At 42.0% G+C, this 12,088-nt stretch overlaps 1 protein-coding gene and 1 long non-coding RNA gene across 6 annotated transcripts in view; one reads left to right on the top strand and one right to left on the bottom strand.

Annotated features, from left to right (window-relative positions):
- The window catches only part of LOC144338679 (uncharacterized), a 41,523-nt gene that overhangs the window by 11,462 nt on the left and 17,973 nt on the right, over positions 1–12,088 (bottom strand). The window contains exon 3 of the long non-coding RNA XR_013412973.1: positions 8,721–8,797. This is a non-coding gene — a long non-coding RNA (uncharacterized LOC144338679). The remainder of the gene's footprint in view (positions 1–8,720; positions 8,798–12,088) is intronic.
- Positions 1–12,088, top strand: part of WNK3 (WNK lysine deficient protein kinase 3) — a 169,938-nt gene that overhangs the window by 150,056 nt on the left and 7,794 nt on the right. For all 5 annotated transcript variants that reach the window (XM_077989069.1, XM_001089789.4, XM_077989071.1 and 2 more), the window contains one exon: positions 10,572–10,774. In XM_077989069.1, the coding sequence (XP_077845195.1) occupies positions 10,572–10,774 (203 nt within the window). The remainder of the gene's footprint in view (positions 1–10,571; positions 10,775–12,088) is intronic.

The raw sequence follows: 12,088 nt of genomic DNA, 5'->3' as shown, positions 1-12,088 counted from the left end.
CATTATCTCTCTCTTTTTGTTTTTTTTTTTTGTTGTTGTTGTTTTTGAGATGGGGAGTCTCGCCCTGTTGCCCAGGCTGGAGTGCAGTGGAGCAGTCTTGGGTCACTGCTACCTCCGCCTTCCAGGATCAAGCAATTCTCTTGCATCAGCCTCCCGAGTAGCTGGGACTACAGGCACCCGCCACCACGCCTGGCTAATTTTTGTATTTTTAGTAGAGACGATGTTTCACCATATTGGCCAGGCTTGTCTTGATCTCCTGACCTTGTGATCCTCCCGCCTCAGCCTCCCAAAGTGCTGGGATTACAGGTGTGTGCCACCACTCATTATCTCTTATTTTTGTACTTTAAAATCATTATGGTTAGAGAACCATCCAGTCAGCCTGAGATGTGTGGAGTTTTTTTTTTTTTTTTTTCTTTTTTTTCTTTTTTTTTTTGAGACAGAGTCTAGTTCTGTTCCCCGGGCTGTATTGCAGTGGCGTGATCTCAACTCACTGCAACCTCTGCCTCCCAGGTTCAAGTGATCCTCCCACCTCAGCCTCCCGAGTAGCTGGGATTACAGGTGTGCATCACCACACCTGGCTAATTTTACTATTTTTAGTAGAGACAAGGTTTCACTATGTTGGCCAGGCTGGTCTCAAACTCCTGACCTCAGGTGATCCACCTGCCTTGGCCTCCCAAAGTGCTGGGATTATAGGTGTGAGACACCACGCTCAGCCTGACGTGGAGAATTTATCAAGTCCCCATGGCTATCTCACTTCTCAGATCTCCCTGTTAAGCTCAGGCTAATGGAGTACCTGCTTCTAAAGTTCCAAATCAAGTGAATCCCCTATGGTAGCAGCAACAGCAGCCAAACTTATTGTTTTCTCAGAATGCCCCACTTTGGTAGAATTGCTGGGCAACAGAACTGGGTGGGGGTGATGGGAACAGCCTTATGCAAAAACACCACGGATTGCACAGTTCTTACCTGAAAAGTTCAGTAGTTTTCACGAATAAATGCTTCTGATTTTGTTGTATTCCTTAGGACAAATTCTGGAGTACTAAAATGGTTGTTTTTGAATTTTGTCCAATTTTAGGATTGCTTTTGAGGGAGGTTTCTTAACATCCTCACTCTGTCATGCTGGAAGCCAGAAATTATCTTTTTTAGTAGGCAGGAAGGAGAGTATGTGATTATTGTACTTCTGTTAAATTAACTTGTTTATTAAAATATTTAGATGGTTTCCAAACCAGGCTTTGTTATTTATGTGTTTATTTTTTAGAGACAGGGTCTTGCTTTGTCACCCAGGCTAGAGTACAGTGGCTCAGTCATAGCTCACTGTAACCTCAAACTCTTGGGCCCAAGCAGTCCTCCTGCCTCAGCCTTCCAAGTAGCTAGGGCTATAGGCGTGTACCACTGTGCCTGGCTAATCTTTTTTTAAATATTTTTTTTAGAGATGGGGTCTTGCTATGTTGCCCAGGCTGATTTCAAACTCCTGACCTCAAGCAGTCCTCCTGCCTCTGCCTCCAGAGTCATTGGGATTACAGGTGTGAGCCACTGTGCCAGGCCCTCGAACCAGATTTAGTATAAAAATGGTCATGTCTTCTTAAGTAGGAACTAAATTATCTTCATTTTCTCTTTCTTTTTATAACTCATGGAGGCCAAGTTCACAAAGACAGGGTGCTCCACAGGTACCTTCCAGTAGTTTTGTTACTTTATTGCCTCTCAAAGGAACAGGTGATTTCATATTTCTAGCTCTAATAGTGCTCTTTCAAAACTTGCTGACATTTCATCTTTTCCCATTTGGCCAAGATTGGTGAACACATTTGTTGGCCTTAGCACAGCATTTCATAAGTTGTCAGCAGGGAGTTAATAGGTGTTACATGGTCAAATGCGAAATGCGTTATTAAGTAATATAAATACCAGTCTCTCCACTGTAGAATTTCTTTTTTTTTTTTTTTTTTTTTGAGACGGAGTCTCGCTCTGCCGCCCAGGCTGGAGTGCAGTGGCCGGATCTCAGCTCACTGCAAGGACCGCCTCCCGGGTTCACGCCATTCTCCTGCCTCAGCCTCCCGAGTAGCTGGGACTACAGGCGCCGCCACCTCGCCTGGCTAGTTTTTTGTATTTTTTAAAGTAGAGACGGGGTTTCACCGTGTCAGCCAGGATGGTCTCGATCTCCTGACCTCGTGATCCGCCCGTCTCGGCCTCCCAAAGTGCTGGGATTACAGGCTTGAGCCACTGTGCCCGGCCCACTGTAGAATTTCTTAGGTCCTTTAATGTGCTAATATGAACTGAGAATGTCCAAGAAAGGAAATAATATATAAAATCTCCCAAAACCATTTTACCAGGGAACCCATTTTAAGAAGCAGTGCTTGGCCAGGTGCAGTGGCTCATGCTTGTAATCCCTATACTTGGGGAGGCTGAAGTGAGCAGATCACCTGAGGTCAGGAGTTCGAAACCAGCCTGGCCATCATGGCAAAACCCTGTCTCTACCAAAAATATAAAAATTAGCCAGGCATGGTGGCAGGCACCTGTAATGCCACCTACTCGGGAGGCTCAGACAGGAGAATAGCTTAAATCCAGGAGGCGGAAGTTGCAGTGAGCTGAGTTCACGCCACTGCACTCCAACCTGGGTGACGGAGCAAGACTCCGTCTCAAAAAAAAAAAAAAAAAGGCACTGCTTAACATGTATATATCCTTCCCTGCCCACAATTATACATGTTTTGTTGGAAACATGAGTTGATACATGGTTTTGCAATGTTTATTTATTATTTTTTTTAGACAGAGTCTCACTCTGTCACCCAGGCTGGGGTGCAGTGGTGTGGTCTCGGCCCACTGCAACTTCTGCCTCCCAGGTTCGAGTGATTCTCTTGCCTCAGCTCCCGAGTAGCTGGGACTACAGGTGCATGCCAACATGCCTGACTAATTATGGTATTGCAATGTAATGGTATCTACAATGTATTTGTGTAGTTAACTTATAATATGAGCATTATGGTAAACTGTACAGAATAGAGCCAACATAACAGACATGAGAGTGCTATCTTTAGAGAGGCCTGCCGGCAAGATTGGCCCTTGGCTGGTATGTGGAAACTTGGTTTCCCTCTGTTCCCTAACCGGTAAGTAGTTCACTTTGCCTGGTTTGTTGGTACAAATAATGTGATTTATGCTGAACACATGTTTTCCTCCTCAGAGTCTGGAATTTTGGTATGTGCCTCTGAGACCAGGCCCCAGTGAAAACTGTGGTCACTAAGTCTCTAATGGGCTTTCCTGGGTAGAAATGTGTACACCTGTTGCTGTATTTTTTTTTTGTTGCTGTAGAAAGGATAGGGAGAGAACATATGGAAGTCTGATCATGAATTTCTCTAGACTCCTGTCTTTTCCCTTTGCTGACCATAATGTGTATCTTTCACTGTAATAAACCTTAGCTATGAATCTGAGTCCCTGGAGACCTGGTGAATCACGGAATGTGTGGGTGGTCTGGGAGATCCCAAGACATAATAAAAATATTGCATGTATTAGGCTGGGCATGTGGCTCATGCCTGTACTCCCAGCACTTTGGGAAGCCAAGGCAGGCAGATCACTTGAGCTCAGGAGTTTGAGACCAGCCTGGGCAATATGTCGAAATCCCATCTCTACAAAAAATACAAAAATTAGTTGGGCATGGTGGCACACGCCTGTAATCACAGCTACTCAAGAGGCTGAGGTGGGAGGACTGCTTGAGTCCAGGAGTGTGACAGAGCCAGACCCTGTCTAAAAACGTATATATTGGGCCAGACGTGGTGGCGCACACCTGTAATACTAGCACTTTGGGAGGCCAAGGCGGGTGGATCACGAGGTCAGGAGATGGAGACTATCCTGGCTAACACAGTGAAACTCCGTCTCTACTAAAAATAAAAAAATTAGCCAGGCGTGGTGGCGGGCACCTGTAGTCCCAGCTACTTGTGAGGCTGAGGCAGGAGAATGGCGTGAACCCGGGAGGTGGAGCTTGCAGTGAGCCGAGGTCACACCACTGCACTCCAGCCTGGGCGACAGAGCCAGACTCCATCTCAAAAAAAAAAAAAAAGTATATATTACATATATTATCTTAATCCTCAGAACATCTCTGTAAGGTAGATAAATATTAATGTTTGTCTTTTTAGGTGAAGAGACTGAGGTTAGTGAGGTTAAGTAACTTCTTTTGGGTCTCAGTTAATAGGTGAGAGAATCCAAATCTGTCTGACTTCAAAGCCTTGGCTCTTAACTATTATACTGCATTGCTTCCCAAAACCATAAATTGTACCTGTAGTGGGTTGAGGCGAATGAATGATGATAGTGGTCTGAGAATACTTCATGCAGAAGATGGGATTTGAGTTGGTCTCAAAGGATAAATGGGCTGGCCAGGTGCGGTGGCTCAGGCCTGTAATCCCAGCACTTTGGGAAGCTGGGGCGGGTGGATCACCTGAGGTCAGGAGTTTGAGACCAGCCCGACCAACATGGTGATACCCCATCTCTCATAAAAATGCAAAAAATAGCCGGGTGTTGTGGTGCACACTTGCAATCCCAGCTACTCGGGAGGCTGAGGCAGGAGAATTGCCTGAACCTGGGAGGCAGAGGTTGCAGTGAGCCGAGATTGTGCCATTGCACTCTAGGCTGGGCAACAAGAGCAAAACTCCATCTCGCCAAAAAAAAAGAAGAAAAAAAAAAAGAAGGATAAATGGGCAGAATTGAAATTAAGGGAAGTGGAAAGAGTATTGTCAGTAGATACAATTTCATGATATTAAGGCATGTAAATGGTAAAAATGCAAGATTTGCGAGAAAGACATATAACTTTCAAATAGTTGGGTGAAATGGAGGATTTACAGTAGAAAGTTTTCCTTCTATACTTAAAAAAATTTGGGCCGGGCGCGGTGGCTCACACCTATAATTCCAGCACTTTGGGAGGCCGAGGAGGGTGGATCATGAGGTCAGGATATCGAGACCATCCTGGCTAACACAGTGAAACCCCATCTCTACCAAAAATACAAAAAATTAGCCAGGCGTGGTGGCAAGCACCTGTAGTCCCAGCTACTCGGGAGGCTGAGGCAGGAGAATGGCAAGAACCCGGGAGGCGGAGCTTGCAGTGAGCAGAGATCGCACCACTGCACCCCAGCCTGGGTGACAGAGCAAGACTCTGTCTCAAAAAAAAAAGAAATTTGGCAGCTGCTACAGCATGTTTATGTTAGTGTTTAGTGTAAGATAATCTGATCTAAAACAATTATATATTTAAGCTTAATAAGTGATACATGTTAGTTTAAGGATAATAAATAAAATAATGTACTTGTTTTGCAAGGACAACCATGATTTCCCAGGTCTTTGCCACCTAAGCAAGTGGGAATCCTGGTGGTGTTAGCAGTAAAGAACTGTGGAAGCTTTTTTTTTTTTTTTTTTTAAAGCAGCATTTTAGCTGAAAACAGCATTTCACTCATATTATTTTTTACTTATTTACTGTTTTGAGACATGGTCTTGCTCTGTTGCCCAGGCTGGAGTGCAGTGGTGCGATCTTGGCTCACTGCAACCTCCACCTCATAGGTTCAAGTGATTCTCCTGCCTCAGCCTCCCAAGTAGCTGGGATTACAGGTGCGTGCCACCATGCCCAGCTAATTTTTGTATTTTTAGTAGAGACAGGGTTTAACCATGTTGGTCAGGCTGGTATCGAACTCCTGACCTCATGTGATCCCCCCACCTCGGCCTCCCAAAGTGCTGGGATTACAGGCGTGAGTCACCGTGCCCAGCCTTCATTCATATTAATCTGGTGGTAGTTTGAAGAATATATTGGCTAGAGCCAAGGAGTGAGTCCATTTAGATCATTGCATTCATAGTAGTCTATGCATGAGATAATTAAGAGCTTATAGAATGGTAGAAATGAAAGTGGACAAAAGACATTGTATAGGAGGTATTTCATGACGTAGCAATGGACTGGATATGTGTGTATTGGTGGGGAGATCCAAAGGATATGAGTTTGAGTGGTTTGGAAAAAAATTCAGTATCTTTAACAGAAGTATGACATTTAAGCCAGTTGTCATGTCAGGATTGTGATAGGTTTGACCCCAGGTGTATTGACTTGAATTATTTATTTATTTTTTAATTTAATTTTTTTTTGAGACAGGGTCTCACTGTCACCCAGGTTGGAATGTAGTAGCGTGATCATAGGTCACTGTAACCCTGCACTCTTGGGCTCAATCAAGCCTCCCACCTTAACCTCCCAAGTAGCTGGGACTACTGGTGTGTGCCACCATGCCCAGCAAGTTTTTTTTGAGATGAGATCCTCCTATGTTGCCCAGGCTGGTCTTGAACTCCTGGCCTCAAGCAATCCTCCTGTGTCAGCCTCCTAAAGTGCTAGGATTACAGGTGTGAGTCACTGTGCCTGGCCTGAATTGAATAATTTATTAACATCCAAGTAGAAAAATACATTTGGGAGTTGGTTGTGAGATTGTGATTGAAGAGAGAAATCAAGGGATAGGATAAGAGATAGAAATAATGCAGTGGAGTGATTACTGAAACTGTCTGAATATAGGCATCACCTTGGGGGAAAGAACAAAAAAGAACATCAAGGACTGAACTCTGGTTTTATTCTTTTCATCAATAAGAAATGAATATTAAAGAGCACGTTTAACGTTAATATGTTATTACTACCTATCATAAACCACGTTTGCATAGTACTTATTTTAATATGCATTGATTGGGTACTTTCTGGCTTGTGAGCTTTGAATTAAGTGGTCTTTTATATTATGATATGAATAACTTTTAGATGAAATCAATAAATAAATGATCCTGCCTTATGTAAACCATAGTTAGATACTGAATAACATTCAAATAGCATTTTTTTCCTTTTCATATGGCACATTGTTCTTGATAACTTTGTGTGTGTGTGTGTAGTTTTTCTTTCTATTGCCTGCTTAAGAGACACAGTCTCGCTTTGTCGCCCAGGCTGGAGTGCAGTGGTTGTTGCCCTAGCCCCTGTTTCATTTAAATACTTGTTTCGGTTTGTTAATTATTTTTTCCTCCACTTGTTGGCTATTGTGCCACTAGTGCAGCAGCCTTAACTTACTGCCAATTGAGTATTTAAGATAACTTGTTAGACCAGAGTTATACACAAGAAGAGTCCTAACATTGTATTTCCCTTACTGGAGAAATGTTCTTTTTCTCCCTCCCACCCAGAAAGGTCCTTTTTTTTTTTTTTTTTTTTTTTTTTTGAGATGGAATCTCACTCTGTCCCCCAGGCTGGAGTGCAATAGCATGATCTCAGCTCACTGCAACCTCTGCCACCCAGGTTCAAGCAATTCTCCTGCCTCAGCCTCCTGAGTAGCTGGGATTACAGGCACCCACTACCGTGGCCGCCTAATTTTGTATTTTTGGTAGAGACAGGGTTTCACCATGTTGGCCAAGCTGCTCTCAAACTCCTGACCTCAGGTGATCCACCCACCTTGGCCTCCCAAAATGATTGGATTACAGGCGTGAGCCACTGTGCCAGCCCCAGAAATTTTCTTAAATTAATGACATTTAGACCTAATCTCTCTGCAACAAATGTTTTAGAAGCTGAAGGGATTGGGCGCAAAAATATTTCTAAGAGAAGATGGATAGGCAAAACTGTGGGCATTGATATGTTCCTGTTTCTGGCTATCTTCTCTTTTTAATCCCACCTGCTGACATTCTTCTAGGTTGAGAACACAGTCTATAAAAGCTTCAGCTCCAGAGTCTTCCCCAACTTTGTTGTGCTCTTTGCTCCCTCGCTGGAATAAGCAGAGAATTAGTTGAGTGTGCAAAGGAATAACAAGAAGAAATGATGCTTTTATTATAGACTGACTTTTGGGTCTCAGGATTTTATGTCCTAGAAAAATTGGGATTCCAACAAGTTGGTATGTCATTTTGATATATCATGGTTGCCCCACATTAGTAAATGTTGTTATAAAACTCTTGTATATGTGAATGTTCTGATTAATTCATTAAACTCTTCTTATACAACATTATTGTGTTTCCCTTTAATATTTAAGGCTGGGAGCAGTGACTCACACCTGTAATCCCAGCACTTTGGGAGGCAGAGGCAGGGAGATCACTTGAGGTCAGAGGATTGAGACCAGCCTGGCCAACATGGTGAAACCCATCTCTACCAAAAATACAAAAATTAGCCGGGCGTGGTAGCGCATGCCTTGATTCCAGCTACTCGGGAGGCTGAGGTGTGAGAATCGCTTGAACCCAGGAGGCAGAGGTTGCAGTGAGCCAGGATCGCGCCACTGCACTCCAGCTTGGGTGACAAAGCAAGACTCTGTCTAAAACAAACAAACAAAAAATCACCTTTGAATCTAAATTTTCAGTAGCACAGAGTTCATAGAAAATCACAGACTATGCATATGCAATCATTGAGATTGTCATGTTTCCCTTTTTAAGAAATATCTTCTTCCATTTCCTACTTTATTATATCAGTTGGCATTTATTTTATTGTATTATTATTTTTTGAGACAGAGTCTTGCTCTGTTGCCCAGGCTGGAATACAATGGTGTGATCTCGGCACACTGCAACCTCCGCCTCCTGGGTTCAAGCAATTCTCCTGCCTCAGCCTCCCGAGTAGCTGGGATTACAGGCGCACCCCCACACCCAGCTAATTTTTGTATTTTTAGTAGAGATGGGGTTTCATCATGTTGGCCAGCCTGGTCTCGAACCCCTGACCTCAGGTGATCCACCCACCTCGGCAGTTGGCATTTATGATGGAGTACAACGTAAAGCCCACTGACCTGACAGTCAGGATATCTGGATTCTAGCCCCGGCATGTAACTCCAGTTGTTAATCTTCTGGGTCCCAGTTTCTCCGTCTATAAAACAGAGTGATACTTGTGTATATCACAGGCCTGTTATAAGTTTCAAAAAGTATTAATATGGAAGCTTCTTGCATTACCTCTTGCAATTTTTTTTTGTATTTTTTTGTGATTAAAAGAAGTACCATAACAAATGTGTAAGACATCTTCACATGCTTGTTAAATCCCTGGAACTGTTATTATGCTTAAATTCACAACTGTATTTCCTAAAATTAATTTTAGACCCACTCTGTTAAGTTTTTGGCTTATAATTCAGTCAGAGGAATTGGAACTCTCTGAATATTTTCTATGAGAATGATATCGTAAGCATGAGTAATAGTACTCAATTATGATGTAAAGACTTAGTGTGATGTTCAGATTAGGAAAGTATACTTATGGAATTCTCTATAATTGATTTCTTTCATTTATTTGAACATCTTATGCTCCACAACTCATGAGGTTCATCAAACCATCTGTGCCTTCATTTCTGCTATTCTGGATACACATTCATCTTTTTAAATCCTAGACAGAAATATCGGTAAAAAATAAAATAAGATTCTAGTTTTCTGAAGCTTCTTGAAAGTCAGTATGGTATATTGAAAAGATAGAGTGTCTTTGTCTAGGCTTTAGAGTTCCAGGCCTGTCTCTGCTGGTAATTAGTTGCAAGAACTTGGGCATGTCAATTTACTTATTCTGGGCCTTGTTTTCCCATTATAAAAGTGGCTTGCACTAGACCTTTTTTTTTGTTTTTAACATTCTGTGATTCTTTGTTAACTCTTCTAAGTATCTATCTGAGGGAGCTGATGAAAAGATTAGAGTTTATACTAATTTTTATGAGTACTATTTATTACACTTGATTTATTTTTTTTTATTATTTTTTTTTTTTGAGACGGAGTCTCGCTCTGTCGCCCAGGCTGGAGTGCAGTGGCCGGATCTCAGCTCACTGCAAGCTCCGCCTCCCGGGTTCACGCCATTCTCCTGCCTCAGCCTCCTGAGTAGCTGGGACTACAGGCGCCCGCCACCTCGCCCGGCTAGTTTTTTGTATTTTTTTTTTTAGTAGAGACGGGGTTTCACCGTGTTAGCCAGGATGGTCTCGATCTCCTGACCTCGTGATCCACCCGTCTCGGCCTCCCAAAGTGCTGGGATTACAGGCTTGAGCCACCGCGCCCGGCCGACACTTGATTTATACCTAAGGTAACCATATAATTTGCTGTCCAAACAAGAGGAAACTTTCTTTTAGTTTTTGTGTGTGTGTGTGTGTGTGTGTGTTTTTTTTTTTTTTTTTTTTTTTTAGACGGAGTCTCACTCTGTCCCAGGCTGGAGTGCAATGGCATGATCTCAGCTCACTGCAACCTCCGCCTCCCAGGTTCAAGCTATTCTGCCTCAGCCTCCCGAATAGCTGGGATTACAGGCGCCCACCACCACGCCTGGCTAATTTTTGTATTTTTAGTAGAGATGAGGTTTCACCATGTTGGCCAGGCTGGTCTTGAACTCCTGACCTCGTGATCCACCCGCCTCAGCCTCCCAAAGTGTTGAGATTACAGGCGTGAGCCACTGCGCCCAGCCAAGAAGAAACTTTTGAGAGTGAAAGGGTGTACTGTTAGCAATTACTCCAGGACAACAGCTTTAAACCAGGATGTCTCAGGTAAACTAGAGTGTGTGTTCACCCTAATTGCACCCCATGTGTGGTTCTGTTAACGGCATTGTTGGCCAAAGAGCTATCTGATTATCAGTTTTAATTCCTTTTCATGGTTTCCCTGTTTTTTGGTTTTTGTTTTTTTTTTCCTTATAGATCCACTGTGTGTGGAGAGTAACGCAGCATCATGCCAACAGTCTCCAGCCAGTAAAAAAGGGATGTTCACAGATGACTTACACAAGCTGGTGGATGACTGGACAAAGGAAGCAGTAGGAAATTCTCTTATTAAGCCAAGTTTAAACCAACTTAAACAAAGTCAACACAAACTAGAGACAGAAAACTGGAACAAAGTATATGAAGTAAGTTGTTTATACCCGATTTACTTTATTTACAAGAACTAAAACCATAAAAATTGATGCACTTAGGCCTATAGTTACAGTCACTATGAGAGGGTGGTATGACTTGATAACATAGAGACTTTTATCATTTTTTAGATTCATTATGTCTTTGAGCAAATTATATTTTAGACCATGAGTCAGTAAACTTTTGGGGGGAAGGAGCCAGTTAGTTAATATTTTAGGCTTTTCAAGCTATACTATTACAACTACTCAACTCTGTTACAGTGCAAAAGCAGCCATAGAGAATATATAACCAAATGGGCATGACTTTGTTCCACTAAAACCTTATTTACAAAAAGACGTGGTAGGCTGTGGTTCGCTGACCCTTGTTTTAGACTGTTCTGTTTAAAAAAAAAAAAAAAAATCCAGCAAAGATCAAAGAAGAAAGCATCTGGAATGAAGGTTAATTCAGTACAGTGTTCCAAGAAGAGTTTGGGTTTTAAGGAAAAGTTTTCCTATGTTTCACATCAATATTCTTAGATCTGATAAGTTATTTGTTCATTATGAAAAAGAATTTTAAAGTTCTTTAAGCTAGAATATTATAGGAGGTGTTTTAAAGAAAAGATGCCTAGTTATTGCATGTGCCCTTAGTCAGGTGTACATGCAATGAAGTGAAGAAAGATGCCCACAGTGCATTCTGGAGTAGGAAGAAGTCAGGCTTAGAGAACAGCATACATAGTATAATATAATTTATGCAAAATTATATACATTAGATATGCATAAATATGAAAAGCCATGAAAAATATGCTGGATGGTGGAATTTAGGCCTTATTTTACCTCGTACATTTCTGTGTTTTTGTATTTTTAAAGTAAGTGACTTTTTTTTTTTCAAAATGAGTAAACCTATTAAAATGGAATCAGGGCTTAGAATTTTAACCCCTTTAATTGAAAGAGATTTATCTCTGTGTGTTATATTTGTGTACATGTATTTTTATACGTATATCGTCATATAGTTTGTTAAAGGAATAATGCATTTATTGTTAATATTGAATAGAAATTTTCAAAATCCTCGATTTCCCAAATTAGTGAGCAGTATATCTCCTTGGGAGCTCTGTATATTTATCTTACTTGTGGCACCAATTTATACACAGATAGCATCACCATTGTGAAAATTGGAAGCCTTTAGAGGCAAATTTCAAGACATAAATGCATTTGTACTGCCAGTGAGAGAACCTCTGAGTACTGTGTGAATGGAGGCTTTTGTTGACTAGTTGGAGGGCTGTTTACTGGAGTATAATGGAGGATGTTTGGAGGAAGGGTGAGTAGAAAATGGTG

This window comes from Macaca mulatta, chromosome X (genome assembly GCF_049350105.2).
Source record: "Macaca mulatta isolate MMU2019108-1 chromosome X, T2T-MMU8v2.0, whole genome shotgun sequence".
NCBI classification, from domain to species: domain Eukaryota; kingdom Metazoa; phylum Chordata; class Mammalia; order Primates; family Cercopithecidae; genus Macaca; species Macaca mulatta.
Note: the sequence above shows the minus strand (reverse complement) of the source record. Positions and strands in the feature narration are given on the sequence as shown.